The sequence below is a fragment of the Stomoxys calcitrans genome, chromosome 3 (genome assembly GCF_963082655.1).
Source record: "Stomoxys calcitrans chromosome 3, idStoCalc2.1, whole genome shotgun sequence".
Taxonomy (NCBI): Eukaryota; Metazoa; Arthropoda; class Insecta; order Diptera; family Muscidae; genus Stomoxys; species Stomoxys calcitrans.
In genome coordinates, this window is record NC_081554.1 from 133,371,633 (window position 1) to 133,391,177 (window position 19,545).

At 40.0% G+C, this 19,545-nt stretch overlaps 1 protein-coding gene across 1 annotated transcript in view; it reads left to right on the forward strand.

The window, feature by feature from the left end:
* The first annotated feature begins 5,838 nt into the window (after positions 1-5,838).
* Positions 5,839-19,545, forward strand: part of LOC131996143 (uncharacterized) — a 52,458-nt gene continuing 38,751 nt past the window's right edge. Inside the window, exons 1-4 of the mRNA XM_059365593.1 lie at positions 5,839-8,727; positions 8,812-8,986; positions 10,139-10,418; positions 10,809-11,142. Of these exons, the coding sequence (XP_059221576.1) occupies positions 5,839-8,727; positions 8,812-8,986; positions 10,139-10,418; positions 10,809-11,142 (3,678 nt within the window). The remainder of the gene's footprint in view (positions 8,728-8,811; positions 8,987-10,138; positions 10,419-10,808; positions 11,143-19,545) is intronic.

Genomic DNA, 19,545 nt, shown 5'->3' on the forward strand with positions numbered 1-19,545 from the left:
TGTATACACATTTGACTTGATTTCTCTACTTTTTATAAAATGTACAAAATTTCTTTTTTCTTCACTTGTCACGGTTTTTTCTTCACTTGTCACGGTGTGGTCGAGTTAAAGGGCGCAAACATAATAATCATAATGACGTAGCCGTCGTCACTGCAGCCTATTCAACAGGCATATTGGCTGCATTCAGCAAAAAAACAATAACAAACTCTTGTATGCAAAAACCAATAGCTAGCGGCGGCTACACACTCATATGTACGTATGTAGGTGACATATGTGTGTATGATCGCAAACCGCTAGCTACGGCGAATTGGAATTTTTGGACTTTTGTTTTGCTATACAGTGAGTGTCAATGAGTTTAGCCCTTGGCTAAACATTCTGGCCCGCCCGTGACAAGTGTTACATCTTTTTTTTTTTTTTTTATAAGTTCTAGATTAGTGTCTATGCATATTTCTAATAGGGCCCACGAAGACATAGCCGAGTGTTGTCTGGAAGGCGTTGACATCTCCGATTCCGGCAAAAACATGACCATCTCTCTGAAGTCTCGGGTAAACGTCAGCGCCCAACTCTAAATCTATCGAAGTATTGGCTCTAGGGTCTGTATCTGCAAGGGTGTCCGGTGCTAGATCACGGGTCGGGTCCTCCAATAGAGGTTCTGAGTAGGGTCGAAATGGTAACGCATCTGTGATAAGGGCATTCACCTTAAGTGCCCAGTTGCTATTTGGTCTGCGGTGCATTAACCGGAAGGTTGTGAACCTGTGGCCCTGGTATGTGAATGATCGTAAGCCAAGTCGCCGGAATGTAGAATAGGCCAGCCGAGACATTGTAGCCGCTTGGTTGATCAATGCTCGCACTGTGGCCCAAGTATCCACCCCGTCTTCTGCTACTCGTACCATGGCAGTTGGCACGAAAACAAGATCCCACCTAAAGGGTGGGGATGCTGTTGGTGCGGGTCTAGCGTTATTGGCGAGTGCAAAATCATCTGCGGGCCTCTCCATGTTTTCGAGCTGCGGTGCCCCATGCAGCAGGGTGTGATGTCGTACCTCACAGCGACGGCAGCCTGCAACAGACTGGCAATCGGGAACGAGATGACTACGAGCCAAGCAATTGCGGCAATACCCGCGACGCTCCACCGTCTCATACCGCTGGTATGGGGTCTGGTCCCGGAATCGGCGGCATGTACTTAACGCGTGATCGTCTTGGCAGAGACCGCAAGAGTACTGCCAGGTTGTGGGTCTTCCGCGCCGATCTACATGCTCGCGATCGTGATCACGATTCCGAGACTGATTTCGTTGGGGCCGGGGTTCCGCTCTTCGGTCATTTCGATCCCGTCCCTCTCTGCCTTGTTGGCGCTCGTCTTCGGGCCAGGGCAAATATGCTGCCATTCCTGAAAATAAAAGATTTGGAGGAGTACTTTGTTTTTGGTTAGAGGCGCAACAGCCTAGTCAGGCGGAAAAAAGTTTGACCAGTTTAGTTATGGGTCTACTCAATGTACCGTGAGGGGTTCTAATGTCGACGACACGTGTATTTTGGTCGGTTCCAGGATGAGTTCTTTCAACGCGCCCCATTACCCACTCAGTGGGAGGGAACCTGTCGTCCCTGATAACGACTAAGTCATTTTCTTTAAGATTGTCTTGTTGGTACTTCCATTTTGTTCTACGGTGAAGTTCTTTGAGATACTCGGACTTCCAGCGCATACAAAAATATTGAGAAACGATCTTGAGTCGTTTCCATCTATTTACAAGGGTCAAATCTTGGTCAGAGACATTGGGTTCAGCCAGCGCAAGAATAGGTGTGCCGATAAGAAAATGACCAGGAGTAAGTGGAGACAAGTCGTTTGGGTCGTCACTCGCTACGCTCAAGGGTCTTGAATTCAAACAAGATTCTATGCGCGCTAATATTGTACAAAGTTCCTCAAATGTGAAGTTCATCTTTGGGATGAATTTACGAAGATGGGTCTTGAGAGACTTGACGCCCGCCTCCCACAGGCCGCCCATATGAGGGGCGCCCGGAGGTATGAATTTCCAGACAAAGTTTTGATAAGCATTTTGCTGTGAGACTTGATTCCGAAGACTCTTAAAAAGTTCGAGGCGATCCTTTCTCAGAATTTCTGAGGCCCCTACAAAATTCTTCCCGTTGTCAGAATATAGGCAAGCAGGACAACCTCTTCGACCGATGAATCGCGAAAAGGCAGCTAGAAAAGATTGTGAGGATAAATCTGTTGTTGCTTCTAAGTGAACGGCTTTTGTTGCGAAGCACACAAAAATGCAGATGTATCCCTTCGTAATGACACAAGCACGGCCGGAATAACTTTTAATATTGAAGGGTCCGGCAAAGTCTACTCCAGTATTCGTAAAGGGTCTAGAAAGGAATGTGCGCTCAGGTGGCAAGGCTGCCATAATCTGAGATTGAGTGTGTTCCTTGTATAAGATGCAAGTTTTGCAATTATGGATAACCTTTTTCACCAACGGTTTTAGTCTGAATATCCAGAATTCAGATCGTAATACCCTGGTCATGAGTTGGTTACCACCGTGAATAGTTATCTTGTGAGCGAATTCTACTAGGAGCTGCGTAAGTCTTGCCTCGTATGGCAAAATAATCGGGTGTCTCTCGTCGTAAGTCAGCACAGGAGACTGAACTAAGCGGCCGTTGGCTCGCATGACTCCCTTGGAGTCTAAAAACGGATTCAATGTTAGCAAACTGCTACTGGGAGAAATTCTAACATTGTTCTGTAGATCACGGTATTCAGGGGCAAAGTAACTCCCTTGGGTCAGTATAATTAAGCGTCGTTTGACATCTTGAATCTCTTCTGCAGTAACTTCAATTGATGTAATCCTTAGATGAGAACGACCTGCACCAGTGTTACGCCAATAACGCAGAACATAGCTTATAACCCTATACGCCCTCGACAGGGATGAGAATCTCACCAAAGGATCCTCGAAAGTTGAGGTGGCAAAAACTTTCAATGTTTTTGCTTCAAGATTTGTGTCTGAAGGGTCTTGGAAAGTCGGCCATCTATCTTTGGGAAATTTTAACCATTGTGGACCATGCCACCATAAACAGTGTTCCTTTAAATCTGAAGGTGTGCATCCTCTACTAGCAATGTCCGCAGGGTTGCTCTCCGAGTCTACGTGGCGCCAGTTTTCATTGCCCACGTTCTCTAAAATTTCTGACACTCGGTTTCCAACGAAGGTACTCCATGCACAGGCCGGTTTTTTTAGCCATGATAAAACAATTGTGGAATCCGTCCAAAACTGGGTCTTAAAATTCGAAATCTGAAGATTGGTTGTGGTTGCTGAAGCTAATTTTGATAGAAGCACTGCTCCACAGAGTTCGAGTCTCGGCAAGGAAATCTTTTTTATCGGGGCAACACGGGTCTTGGCCGCTAATAGGAAAGTATCGGTTTGGTGGTTGTCATGTTCCACCCTAATATACAATGCTGCACCATATGCACTTTCGGAGGCATCACAGAAACCGTGTACTTCAACTTGCGAGCCAGGCGTGAAATGTATCCACCGTGGAACTTTAACCGATTCTATAGCCTTTGTGTGTTTTACAAAGTTTTGCCAGTTTATCAAGGTTATTGGCTTAAGCGCGTCATCCCAGTCGATTTTATCCAGCCATACTTGCTGCATGACTAGCTTTGCCACGACAACTATTGGGGCCAACCACCCGCAAGGGTCAAACAATTTCGCTATGGCCGATAAAACTTCTCTTTTCGTGTATGACTGTCTGATTTCGAGTAACGGTTGGGTGAAAGTGAAAAAATCCCCCGAAATATTCCACCGGATGCCAAGAGTCTTGGTCGAGGAGTCTTCAGAAAGCTCTAGCCAATTTACTGGAAGAAGTTGTTCTGCCGGTAAATCTTGAATAATTTTGTGATCATTTGATGTCCATTTCATAAGTTGAAATCCAGCAGAGTCCAAGGCCGAAATTAACTCTTTTCGGGATTTGATGGCTTCTTCAACTGTATGAGCTCCGGCAAGAACATCATCAACATATAGATTCTCTCGAATGATCTTTGACGCAAGGGGGTATGTGTCCGTCACGTCTTCCGCAAGTTGAAGAAGTGTCCGGATTGCAAGGAAAGGCGCGCAATTCACTCCAAATGTGACGGTCAAGAGTTCGAAATCCTCGACTGGGTCTTTTGAAGATTTTCTAAAGAGAATTCGTTGGAACTGAGTCTGGCTAGGGTCAAGAAGAATCTGCCTGTACATTTTTGTCACGTCCGCATTAAATACGTATTTAAAGAAACGCCACTTCAAAATTTGTAATACGAGATCCTGTTGAAGAATGGGTCCCGAAAACAAGCTATCATTGAGGCTCTTCTTGTTTGACGACGGACTTGAAGCGTTGAAGACTACCCTAAGCTTGGTAGTGAGCCGGTCTGGCTTAATGACGGCGTGATGCGGCAAATAGTAATTAGGAGCTTTTGTTATCTCCTGTGCCGAAATTTTCCTCATATGTCCCAATTTCAGATATTCGAGAATGGCATTATCGTACTGCTCCTTGATTTCCGGGGTTTTTTGAAGCTTTCTTTCCATTCTGTAGAATTGTGCCATTGCGATATTCCTCGAGTTTCCCAACTCTTCACAATTTTTAAAAGGGAGGGTCACAATATATCTTCCCTTAGAGTTACGCCTTACAGTGTCTTTAAAGCTTTGTTCGCAAAACATGTCTTCTTCAGACCTCAAAATCTTTTTGGGGGTCTCCTCCACCTCCCAAAATCGCGTAAGGACTTTCTCTATTGATACTGTACTATGTAAAGAAATTCGGCTGTTGTCCGTTGCTTCATGTGCGATGGGTCCTCCCACTATCCATCCAAAAACAGTGTTTTGAGCCAAGAGTGAGCTGATTGTCCTCATAGGGGATCCAATTTCAAAGATAAGGGGTCCTATGTCCATTCCAATCCATAGGTCACTGGTTCATATCCGGTTCGAAGGACCAAAATGTTATCGGTCAAACCTTTTATTTTGCCTTTTCAAAGTATGTCCAATTGCCACTTTTAGATTTCAGTTCACAGATTTATTGATGAGTAAGTATAACCAATGGGTACGTGCAATAGAGTATAAAAGATGCCTTATTAATTAGATTTAATCACTGAACAATAGTAGCTTTAAGAATTATTTAAGAATTATGAACATTTGGGTAAGCATATTATTCCACAGCGTAAATAGCTTCTTGCTTTTTGTTATTTATTTTTGGGTTACAAGGTAAGTATGTAGGTAGGTATATTTATATGTAGGTAAGTATATAGGTAGGTAAATAACACATGGGGTAAGTGCAATTCTAGATTAGTTTTTTCTTTTCCAGGTATTTATGTATAAATTCATTTAGTTAAGAGGTAAGTATTTTGTGTTCTTTTCTTTATTCACATGTATTTGTCTTTAACTTTTGTTTCAGGTTTTTATGTACTCCTTTTTTTGACACCACTGTATGTTTAGATTGTTTTTTGTATACACATTTGACTTGATTTCTCTACTTTTTATAAAATGTACAAAATTTCTTTTTTCTTCACTTGTCACGGTTTTTTCTTCACTTGTCACGGTGTGGTCGAGTTAAAGGGCGCAAACATAATAATCATAATGACGTAGCCGTCGTCACTGCAGCCTATTCAACAGGCATATTGGCTGCATTCAGCAAAAAAACAATAACAAACTCTTGTATGCAAAAACCAATAGCTAGCGGCGGCTACACACTCATATGTACGTATGTAGGTGACATATGTGTGTATGATCGCAAACCGCTAGCTACGGCGAATTGGAATTTTTGGACTTTTGTTTTGCTATACAGTGAGTGTCAATGAGTTTAGCCCTTGGCTAAACACCCTCATTCAGGGACATGTTCTCCGCAGTGTATGGAGAACATCCCAGATTATCGGCCGTACAAAAGTTGTATCACCTTCGTTTGAAGGTAAAAGGCCAGGCGGCACTTATTGTGAAGAAATATAAGCTCTGTGGAGAGAATTTTGCTCTGGCGTGGGATGCTTTAAAGACTCGTTACGAAAACAGGAGAATTTTGGTTGACAACCAACTAAAAATCCTCCTCAATTTAAAGCAAATCCCCTCCGAAAGCAGCGAGGCCCTTCAGGAAATCCAGGCTACAATAAATGATTGTTTGGCCGCTTTAAATGCTCAGAAAATTTCCACAGCCGATTGGGACCCTATCCTCGTGTTTTTGTGCTCTACAAAACTCCCACATGAAACCCTTTCACTATGGGAACAGTCATTGAAATCACATAGGGATCTCCCCAATTGGGACCAAATGGATACCTTTCTTTCCAATCGGTATGAGGTGGTCGAAAGACTCAATAGCATCCAGGGCGCCAAGAAAGGGAACAGTAGAAAACAGGATTCTGATATTCATGCTTTCAATACAGAAAGTAAAGCCCAATTTCCCTGTAAGATTTGCAACTCCAACCATTCTCTTCGAAGCTGCCAAGAATTCCTAAAAATGAGTCCCCAAGCTCGCAGCGAATTTGTACGGCAGAATAATACGTGTTTAAACTGCTTGTCATATACACATATTCGGAGCGATTGCAAAAGCAAATTTCTGTGCACAACGTGCAAGAAAAACCACCATACGCTCTTGCACTTTCCCAATTCCAACACCAAATCTTCTCCAAACAAGTCTAACGTAAATACCACAAACCCTGTTGACGTAAACTCTCCTATTGAATTACCATCCACTTCCACTCCTAGCCAAGACTTTTACCAAGTGACCCAAACGTCGTCTCATTATGTTTCCGAGAACAACCAGCTCTGCGAGAAAACCCTTTTGCCAACCGCTTTAGTCTCCATAATCCATAATGGAGACACATTTAGTGCTCGTGCTTTTCTTGACCAAGGGTCAGAAAAAACCTTTATCTCTAAACGTTTGCAGCAGCGTTTGTTGCTTCCAACCGAACCAATGAATTTTCAAATACGGGGAATGGGCGGCGGTGTAGTGGCAAACTCAAAGTCCTTTTGTAAGCTCACCCTATATTCGAGGAAACATGACCACTCGCTGGCCATCCAAGCAATTGTCGTCCCCAAGATAACCCGACTACTGCCAAACTTTTTTGTCCCTCAATCAGATTATTCTTATGACGATTTATCTGATTTAGATCTGGCTGATCCTGAATTCTTTTCTCCTGGACCCGTAGATTTGTTGATCGGCAGCAATGTCATGCCAAAATTACTTCTTGATGGGGTCAAGAAGTTGCCAAATTCTCTTTTGGCCCAAGCGACTATATTTGGGTGGATAATTAGCGGTCCATTAGAAACCCTCAATTGCTCATCATTCGCTATTGAAACCACCGAAACTTCTGAGGATCCGATAAGCCAACAACTGCGATTGTTTTGGGAGCAGGAAGAGATTCTTTCAAGCCCTCCTATATCCCCAGATGATGAGTATTGCGAAAGTTTTTTCTGTCAAACCACCACTCGAAACGCAGAAGGTCGATACATAGTAAAACTTCCTTTTAAGTCCGAAAATCACAAGGAACTAGGTCTAGGCATTTCACGACATATTTCCCTTATCCAGTACTTGCGTATGGAACAGTCTCTAGGCAGGAAACCAGAAATGGCGAACACATATTACAATATATTAAAGGAATATATTTCCCTTGGCCATATGGAGGAGGTTACGCCTCATGAAATTTCCAAAGACTCATCTCAAAGTACATACTACCTGCCCCACCATGCGGTCCTTAAGCCTGACAGTCGTAGTACAAAAGTGAGGGTTGTTTTTAACGCCTCTCAGCGAACCTCCTCAGGAAAGTCCCTTAATGACGTGTTGTATATCGGTCCATCCCTACAATTAGACCTTTCGACTTTGATTTTGAACTGGCGTCTGTATAGGTACGTTTTCAGCGGTGACATCGAGAAGATGTACCGCCAGATATTAGTTCACAAGGACCACACGAACTTCCAAAGGATACTTTTCCGGCCAGAACCCACTAGTCCCATTAGAGATTATGCCCTTAATACCGTGACTTTTGGTGTTAGTTCAGCCCCCTACTTGGCAATAAGGACAATTTTGCAGTTAGCTCGTGATTCAGCGGATACACACCCTCAGGCGTCTCAAATTTTGCAGAGAGAAATTTACGTCGATGACGTCCTCTCAGGAGCACACAATATAGCCTCAACTATTGATTCCCTATCACAATTAATCAAAGTCCTAAGTTCAGCCGGTTTTCCTTTCAAAAAGATAACTTCAAACTGCCCACAAGTTATAAATTCCGTCCCAAAGGATTGTCTGTTGGATACGAATTTTCTAAAGTTCAATGAAACTAGTTCGGCAAAGACATTGGGTATCCAATGGAACGCCCTCAACGACCAATTTTCGTATCAAGTTGCAAATATATCGCCCTCTGAAGCTATAACTAAAAGGCAAATATTATCGGCTTCTTCGAAGCTTTTCGACCCAGCTGGTTGGATTTCCCCAATAATCATCCAGGCAAAATTCCTTTTGCAACAGCTGTGGTTGGAAGGGACCGATTGGGACGAGAATGTAAAGCCCTCCTCTCTATTAAAGTGGAATAAATTTGTCGTAAATCTTTCCCAGCTGGCTGATATAAAAATACCTCGCTGGATCAATTTTGCCCCATTATATCATACGCAGATACACGGTTTCTGTGACGCCTCAGAAAAGGCGTACTGTGCTGCGGTCTACTTGAGAACGCGAACGGAGGATTCTGTCCAGTGCCACCTTCTGGTCTCCAAAACGAAGGTCGCTCCTATTGATCCAGTCAGTCTCCCAAGATTGGAACTTTGTGGAGCCGTTTTACTCTCGAAATTAATGAGACAACTCATAACCTCTCTCCCAATTCAGAACTACGATATGTTTCTCTGGTGTGATTCGTCCATTGTACTGGGCTGGCTGGAAAAACCACCTAATACGTGGAAAACTTATGTGGCCAACAGGACTTCCAAAATCCTCCACAATGTTGGAAACTGCATCTGGCGTCATATACGCTCCGCAGATAATCCAGCAGACCTAGGATCCCGTGGGTGTAGCTCTGTTGATCTCATGAATAACACATTGTGGTGGCATGGACCGACATGGCTTCTTGGCCCCCCCGAGGATTGGCCAAAGTCCAGATTCTTATCTGAGAATCCACCAGAAATGCGAAGGATAAAAGTATTTCACACGTTCGATGACCAATCCGACACATTAGAAAGGTTTTCAAAATGGGACAAGGCCATACGGGTTCTTGCTTATGTTTTCCGATTTTACTCCAAAATCTCAAGATCATTTGATTATCCCCCATTCACAACACCCACTATTTCCTTTCAAGAATTTAATTTGGTGAAAAATCGACTCATTACCTTAACCCAAAAAAGGTATTACGCATCAGAGTATCACTCTCTTTGTACAGCTAAAATAGTTAGCAAGAAAAGCTCACTTTACTCCCTTAACCCCTTTATTGACTCAGACGATACCATAAGAGCAAATGGAAGGTTGGTCAATTCAGATCTCACTTATAACGAACGTCATCCAATTATTTTACCGGCTCAATCGAGATTTTCTGAACTTTTTGTAAAATTTACACATGAACTCCTCATGCATGCTGAACACTCTCTTATGCTCAGGACCATTAGGCAAGAGTATTATATCTCAAGGCTGCGACCACTCATAAAAAAGTGTATTAGAAACTGTAAAACGTGCGTCATATACAAGCAAAAGGTTCAATCCCAAATCATGGCTGCACTGCCACCCGAAAGAACCAATTTTTCCCTCCCTTTTACTGTGACTGGCTTGGATTTCGCAGGCCCCTTTTCCATTAAGACTTCCATTGTTCGACAAGCAGCATATCATAAAGGATATGTCTGTATTTTTGTTTGCTTTTGCACAAAAGCGTTACACCTTGAGATCTGCTCTGATCTCTCCTCCAATTCGTTTATAGCAGCCTTTACAAGGTTTGTGGGTCGAAGAGGCCTACCGAAACAACTTTATTCTGACAACGGGACAAACTTCGTGGGAGCTGAAAGAATCCTTCGAGAGTCCTTTGAACACTTTATAAAGTCCTCATTCAAGGACATCTCTGAAAAGTACTCATCCCACGGTTTTAATTGGTCCTTTATCCCTCCAAATGCCCCACATATGGGAGGGATTTGGGAAGCTGGAGTAAAATCCTTTAAAACTCTTTTCCGAAAAGTGGCACATAATTATAAGTACACCTTTGAAGAGTTCTCCACTCTATTAATTCGTATTGAAGCTGTTTTGAATTCTCGGCCACTATCACCTATGACCGATGATCCCCACGAAATATTGGCATTGACACCAGGACATTTTCTGAGGGGTGCCCCATTGATGGCCTTTCCAGAAACACCCTCAGAACCCCTTTGTTTAACAGATAGATGGGATAAACTCAAGGCTCTTCAGCACCAATTCGCTCGTCGATGGAAGGACGAGTACTTGAAAGAACTCCACAGAAGGTACAAGTGGAAAAATGTAAAGGACGATATCTCTATCGGCCAACTCGTTGTCATTAAAGACGAACTTCTCCCACCATGCGAATGGCGATTAGGGAGGATTAAGAAAACTTACTACGGTAGCGATGGTCATGTTAGAGTGGCGGATATACGTACACAGATGGGTGTTCTCACAAGACCAATAACGAAGATTTGCCTTCTCCCCTCGGACACGAAGACTTGTAGTAAAAATCCTTCAACATTCCTACAATATCCTAAAATCCCAAAATAGTTTACTTTCCCAAAATCATTTGAAAATCTCCTTTTTCAATAAAACATCAGAGGTGTCCAGTATATGCTCCATTTCTTATTAAAGTTTTTGTAAAATGTTGCAAATCTTTATCATTTATCCAGAGAAATATTCCATTATAGGGGTCCTAAAAATTCAAACCTACACCAGTGTCTCATCTGCCGTAAGTATCATCCGTTGAAATACTGCAAAATGTTCTTGGCAATGAGCGTTAAGGATCGGCGTCGAGCTGTGCGAGCTCATGGGTACTGTATGAATTGTATGGCAAGATCACATGATTCGGCAGGCTGTACATCACCGGACTTGTGTCAGCGCTGCGGCCATGCACATAATACACTATTGCATCTTCCTATTACAGATCGTATACAAGCTAGACCTTCCAAAAAATGTGAAACTCCAAGAAATGTACGCTCTAATGTCACAAGGCAAAATAAATCGGTGAGAAACCAAAATGGAATTAACAGACGGAATTTAGCCGAGTGTAAACGACAACGATCTCAACAAAAGACAACCTCTTCACTTCCTCCCACTACAAATTTACGGCGATGTGTGCAGAATGCGATGATGGCATTGGATCGTCTGCAAAGGACTCTTTAAGGACATTAGACCTTCTCTCTTTGGCCAATACTGGCCAAGGGGGGCAGGATGTTTACTGTACTTTACCCTTATTTTTAAGAAATGAAATAAGTTTGAACTTTGATAATAACTCAAAAATATTTTAATATGAATCAGTATGTATTAACTTTACAGTACATAAATTTTTCCCCCTATTTTTAATATGTATTGATCTGGCAATTAGGGCTCTTTCTTTTATCTCGTTGGCAGTTCGCATATTCTACGAACTGGCCTGTCAAGTAAAGACTAAGCATAGGGTCTCTTCTTGTCTCAGCAGCGAACCAGATCACATCTCACCTAAGTATAAATAAAAGTACAAATGTAAGTTGTTTGAAAAAAGGAGCATTTTTATTTCCCTTATAACTTGACTGCAATATTTGGTATTGTGTCTGACCACAATCCCGTGGTTTCCTACTCGTTTCCCACAACTCCTTGGATCTTTCCAATTTTGAAAAGAATTGTTTTAGATCCATAGTATCAACTCCCGATACTCTTACCTTTTCCCATCCTCTGGGTAAAGCGATTTTCTCCCACCATTGGTGTAATGGTAATTCATAAATTTATTTATTTATGAACCCATTTTTAAATCTAAATGTTTTATCCCCATAAACTTTAACACCCGGTAAAGTATATATATATTTTTGATCGTCGCGACATTTTATGTCGATCTAGCCATGTCCGTCCGTCTTTCTGTCGAAAGTACGCTAACTTCCGAAGGAGTAAAGCTAGCCGCTTGAAATTTTGCACAAATACTTCTTATTAGTGTAGGTCGGTTGGCATTGCAAATGGACCATATCGGTCCATGTTTTGATATAGCTGCCATATAAACCGATCTTGGGTCTTGACTTCTTGAGCCTCTAGAGTGCGCAATTCTTATCCGATTGAAATGAAATTTTGCACGACGTGTTCTGTTATGATATCCAACATCTGTACCAAGTATAATTCAAATCGGTCCATAACCTGATATAGCTGTCATATAAACCGATCTTGGGTATTGACTTCTTGAGCCTCTAGAGGGCGCAATTCTTATCCGATTTGAATGAAATTTTGCACGTAGTATTTTGTTATGATATCCAACAACTGTGCCAAGTATGATTCAAATCGGTTAATAACCTGATATGGCTGTCAAATAAACAGTTATGATGACTTGAATTCTTGAGCTTCTAGAGGGCGCCATTCCTATCCGATTTGGCTGAAATTTGGCATGACGTATTTATTCCTACTTCCAACTACTGTATCAAGTAAGGTTCAAATCGGTTCATAACTTGATATAGCTGTCATATAAACCGATCTGGGATCTTGACTTCTTGAGCCTGCAGAGGTCGCAATTATTTTCTGATTTGCCTGAAATTTTGTACGACGGATTCTCTCATGACCATCAACATACGTGTTTATTATGGTCTGAATCGTTCTATAGCCCGAATTGGATGACATTTTACACAGGTCTCCAGCATATAATTTAATTTTGGTCCAAACCGGACCATATCTTGATATCGAAATGGCTGACATTTTACACAGGTATTCAACATATAATTTAATTTTGGTCCAAACCGGACCATATCTTGATATCGCTGTAATAGCAGAGCAAATCTTTTCTTATATCCTTTTTTTGCCTAAGAAGAGATGCCGGGAAAAGGACTCGACAAATGCGATCCATGGTGGAGGGTATATAAGATTCGGCCCGGCCGAACTAAGCACGCTTTTACTTGTTATATATAAGATTTGTATAACTGTAAACATATTAAATTTAGCTATTTAACAGCACAAATTACAGCACAGACAACTATTTAAAGTTTTTGTCATTAATTAACAACACTTCAATTTCATATTCTAACAGTATATAGAAATTTGAATTGTAATGTTTAAAGAAAACAAAATAAAATCTAATCTAGATATCAAAACATGAACCGATATAGCCCATTTACAATCCCAACCGATCTACATTCCGGACGGACAAGGCTAAATCGACTTAGAATGTCAATACGATCACGATTCGTGGTGTAACACATCGATCAATATTTCGATGTGTTACACACAGAATGATGAATTTATCTATGGTGGAGGGTATAAAAAACGGGTTTCAAAACACATTCAACAACATCCAACAACAGGATATAGAAAGCAAAGGACGAAACGTTAAGGGACGTTTCATGACTCAAATGTTGACCAGTAGGCCAATGGAAATGTGATTCTCAGTGTATGTTTACAAATGAAAATGTTAATTTTCCTATATTCAACGTTCACACATGCCCGAACGTGAGCTTTTTACTTTGGTAACCATCCTCCCGGTACATTTAACAACAGGGCCCCATAGGTAATTATCCTTTATTTAAAAAAATGCGAAGTTTTTTAAGATCGAATAAATCACAGTACTTCTTGGCGGTAGAAATAAGAGTACGACATTCATATTTCAAACACAAACTACACAGAAGTTTTTACAGCCGAACCCAACCAATCACCAGAGAAAAATCAACCAACAACTCTGAAAAAAGGATAAAATATACGCCAACAACAGGAAAAACGATTCTCTGAAAAAAAAAGACTTCAACAAAAAACAACCAAGATGATGGAAGCAGCAAAAACAATAGCGACGGTGGCGGCAACGGCTACTGGACCGACCGCATCATAACTTTTTGTAGAGATAGAGTTGTGCAGGAATCTGTAAAAATGTGCCACACGCGCCACGAATAATCATATCTGCGTCCACTGCGACGCCATTGTCACCATAACCAAGCAACTGCCATCGCTAGCAAATGTTAACTGAAAAAATAATAAAAAAATAGCAGCAATGAACTGCAGTCGGCAGCATCTGCAGCAGCTTCACAACCATAAACATTGAGCAAGACACAGCAGAGGCGACATTAAGCCAAAGAAATGTTGAAAAGGACGAAACCGAAAACAAAACAAACGAAAATGATATAAAAACAAAACATGAAGTGAAATTACGACAAAAAATGCAAAATATTTTCTCTAATAAAGCTTTTGTATTATGATAACGGTTTCAACAGGCCGGAAGTGATTCGACGGCAAACGAGGTAGACAGTTAGGTTTCCAGGTACACTGTGATGGAGCTTGCGAAATGCTGTTGATAATTGAAGCAGTTCTCTCGTGAAAAATTGTCAAGCCAATATGTTGCTTTTTTCATATTCTACTAGAAGTATACGGGTTTAAGTACTTTGCCATTCCATATTGTAACGCCTCGAATCATTGACTTCAAAACTACATTGATGTTAATTTTACTTTAATTAACCTTGAAATTTGGTATATGGGCAAATCCTGTGTAAGGAACGCAATTTTCGATTGAAATTTATGATTTTTATACCCTCCACCATAGGATGGGGGTATACTAATTTCGTCATTCTGTTTGTAACACCTCGCAATATGCGTCTGAGACCCCATAAGTATATATATTCTTGATCGTCATATCATTTTAAGTCGATCTAGCCATGTCAGTCCGTCTGTCTGTTCGAAAGCACGCTAACTTTCCAACGAGTAAAGCTAGCAAGCTTGAAATTTTGCACGAATACTTTTTATTAGTGTAGGTCGGTTGGCATTGTAAATGGGCCAAATCGGTCCATGTTTTGATATAGCTGCCATACAAACCGATCTTGGGTCTTGACTTCTTGGTCCTCTAGAGCGGGCAATTTTTATCCGATTTGACTGAAATTGAATTTTGCACGTAGTGTTTTGGTATCACTTCCAACAACTGTGTTAGGTATGGTTCAAATCGGTTAATAATCTGTCATATAAACCGATCTTGGATCTTGACTTCTCGAGCCAAAATAGAGCCCGCAATTCTCAATGGATTTGGCTGAAATTCTGCATGAGGTGTTTTGTATTTCAATAAACGTGCTAAGTATGGCGCAAACCGGAACATAACCTGATATGGCTGCCATATAAACCTATCTGGGATCTTGACTTCTTGAGCCTCCAGAGAGCGCAATTCTCATCCGTCTTGGCAGAAATTTTGTTCAACGGCTTCTCGCATGACTTTCAACATACGTGTCTAATATGGTCTTATCGATCAAAAGCTTGATACAGCTCCCATATAAACCTATCTCCCGATTTTGCTTCTTGAGCCCCTACAAGGCACAATTCTTATCCGAATGAACTGATATATTACACAATGACTTCTACAATGTTCAGCGTTCATTTATGGTCCGAATCGGACTATAACTTGATATAGCTTCAATAGCATAACAGTTCTTATTCAATACTCTTTGTTTGCCTAAAAAGAGATACCATATAACTCGACAAATGCGATCCATGGTGGAGGGTATATAAGGTTCGGCCCGGCCGAACTTAGCACGCTCTTACTTGTTTTTTGTGATGTGAAGAACATTTCTTTAATCTACTTATAGTGAATTAAGGGATTTAAAAATTCTATCGAATAAAAAACAATTTTTTTTTTGTTTTTCCCAAATATTGTAAAAAATTGGTCACAAAGTTATGTGACGCACGCTGCAAAAAATTGAAGTGTATTTCGAGGTTAGTGTATATTTTGGTAAGAATATATTTTGATATTTCAGGTTTAAATATAAATAGACGGCAATTTAAAATATGTGTCAAAACTACCAAAAATTTCTAAAATTTTTTGTCTACAGCCAAAATATGTGACGCACGCTTCGTGACGAACAAAACATTTTATGAACCACCGTATAAATGAAAAAGTGTTGTATTTATTTTAACGGAATAATGTATTGTATGTTATCGTGTATTAACAACATTTGCGAGAGATTTTATGCTTTAAGATCAATATATGGATTAATATTCAATTATATATGAATGTTATATTTTGATAAGTAGTTTATGGTCTTTAAAAGCAATAACAGATATTGGCTTGTATGGCAGCTATATTTAGTTATGGAGCAATCAAAGCCGTATTTGGTGTGGGTATTGGAAGGCATCAAAGTGCTTTCATTGATTTGTTGTCTAATTAAATTTATTACATTTTCAACGTTTTTCAACAACTTTTTTGTTGATTTATTCTATACTGCTTTAGTAGAATATATCATTTGTATAGTAGAATATATCATTATTGCAATATTCACATCAATTAATTCTGTTTTATTTATTTAATGAGACCATGAAATGGCACAATTTACAATAATGAAAATTTTCATTGCATTAATGAAAAATTTCTTTGTATTTATGAAAATTTTCATAGCATTAATGAACCAATGAAAAACTTCTCCCCAAAGAAGTTTCGCATTGCGGAAAGCGGCCCCTTAGAAGTTCTGGGTATAAACTAGCGCTAACAAACCATGAAGCAAAGGAATCTCTCCACTGCAGCACCCAAGCGGCTGTGAGTAGAAGCTTCTACAAGAAAACTACTTCAATTATGGAAAGCGATGTTTGTTCACATTTGAAATATAGTGAAGTTCTTAAAATAATTAATCGCTTAATCTATACTTTTATTCCCATCACCATAGGATGGGGGCGTACTAATCTAATCATTCTGTTTGTAACACCTCGAAATATTGATCTGCTTCCCCATAAAGTATATATATTCTGGATGCTCTCGACCTTCTGACTCGATCTAGCCATATTTTCATCCACAATTTTCATCCGATTTGGCTGAAATTGTGTACATAGTATTCTGTTATGACCTCCAACAACTGTGCCAAGTATGGTCCCAATCGGTCTATAACCTGATATAGCTTCCATTTAACCGATCTCCCGTTTTGACTTCTTGAGCTCCAGGAAGCCATGGTCCAAATCGGTCTATAACCTTATATAGCTCCCATATAAATCGGTCTCTCGATTATCCTTTTTCCTGCCCTTCAACTAAATTTAGTTTTCATAAATTTTTAGCAGAACCACAGAATTGTTTGCCTTATATAACCTTCATTATATGGACCTGCAATTTCAGATTTTTTTCTCGAGTGGGTCTTTGTTTGACTCTGTAAGGCTATGGGGTGTTATTAAACTGTTTTGGTTTTTGTAATACTTCTGTTGGTTTGGAGTTTTTGTTATTTTGTTTTTCCTTCAAACGGTAAGGTGAGTTAAAAAGGACTTTATCGCCGCACACACAACCACAGAACATTCATCTCAAAAGTGATTGAAGAGTGAGAGCCTCATGAGGATGATGAATGTCACAGTAGTGGTTGCTGATGCCTCGGTTAATACTTCTGTTTTGTTGTTGAATCATTAAATTTTAAAAATGCTAAATTTAAAAAAAAAAAATAATTTTTGTTTTTCTTTCTTGAGAATGCGGGAAAACAAGGATGTAAAACAAACATTTTTCATATTATAGCAGTGTGTAAAAATATTATAAAAAGAAAAATGCCACATATCTGCCAAGGCATTTTTTGAGTAAGTATTTAAAAAATATTTGGTCTGGGAATGGAATAAATTAGGTAGAAGATAAAGGCACTTCGGTGTTGAAGTGCTTTGCGAAACCCTTTCCATGTAAGAGTCTATAAAAAGAAGGAATATTAACATTGAATCGGACGGCACTCATTGCTATCAGATAAGAGTTGGCCCTGTTCATTAACGGGATGATTTATATATTTATATTATTAAAAATGGTGCTCCAGAAAAACTTACTTAGTTCAAGGGTCAATAAAAACAAAAGTAGTTCAGTTGTTGCTTTTTTTGTTTATTTGAGAATACAATTTCCCAATTTTTTTTGCACAAATTTTTGAAAATTATATCGCAAAGTGAGCTAAACGGCAAAGAACTGGAAATAAGTCTACAAAATGTTTTAGACATTTGTAGAAGAATACATACGTTTTCAGTAGTACGTATCTTTCCTGCAGGGCGAGTTACAGAGTGTCAAAGTTAACCAATATTCACTTCTTAACCTTCTGGGGGTCATAACTTTTGACCTACTGAACCGATTTGAATGATTAAGAACTCTAGAGAAAGAACTTGACGTGATCTAAACAACAACCGTAAACCGTTAACAAGGTGTGAATTGTTTAATGTTAAAATATCAAAATTTTGACTTGGGCTTTCTATGTTTTTTTAATAACTTCCTTAATTTTTGAACTATTAATTCCAAACAAACTTTGTCAAAAATGTGTGCAAAAAATAATAATGTCAATACCTTCAGCCGTTTGAAATTGGCATTGTTTTCGTTGTCCATGAAAGTATTATCAGTGTTTTCCATTTTCACAAAGTAGAGGTATTGAGGAAAGTTTTAAGTGGAAATTTTTCCACCAGTGGGTGGGTAATTACAACCAACTCGTTATCTTAATACCAATATGGCAAATTTTTATACCCTCCACCATAGGATGGGGGGTATACTAATTTCGTCATTCTGTTTGTAACTACTCGAAATATTCGTCTGAGACCCCATAAAGTATATATATTCTTGATCGTCGCTACATTTTATGTCGATCTAGCCATGTCCGTCCGTCTGTCTGTCGCAAGCACGCTAACTTCAGAAGGAGTAAAGCTAGACGCTTGAAATTTTGCACAAATACTTTTTATTAGTGTAGGTCGGTTGGTATTGTAAATGGTCATATCGTTCCATGTTTTGATATAGCTACCATATAAACCGAACTGGGGCCTTGACTTCTTGAGCCTCTAGAGAACGCAATTCTTTTCCGTTTTGGCTGAAATTTTGCACGACGTGTTCCGTCATGACGTGCAACAACTGTGCTAAGTATTATTCAAAAAGGTCCATAACCTGGTATAGCTGCCATATATTGTAGATCGATCATGGATCTTGACTTGAGCCACTAAAGGCCGAAATTTTTATCCGATTTGGCTGAAATTTTGCATGATGTGTTTTGTTATGATTTCCAACAACTGTGCATAGCATGGGTGAAATCGGTGCATAACTTTGTATAGCTGTCATATAAACCTATCTGGGGTATTGATTTCTTGATCTTCTATAGGGCGAAATTATTAACTGATTAGGGTGAAATGTTGCACAACGGCTTCTCCCGTGACCTCAACATACGTGTCAAACATGGTCTGAATCCGTCAATAGCCTAATAAAGCTCCCCTATAAAAGATTGTCCTATTTTACTTCTTGAGCCCCTAAAGGGGGCTTCACCATGGATTGCATTTGTCAAGTTCTTTACTTGGTATGTCTTCATAGGCAAACCAAAGGATAATGGATTAGAATTGCTATGCTAATAGAGCTATATAAATTTATGGATCGATTAGGACCATACTTTATTTGGATGTTGGAAGCCATTGTATAATTGCTCCCTATAGAGGCTCAAGAAGCAAAATCGGAAGATCAGTTTATGAATAAGAACCGATTCAGAC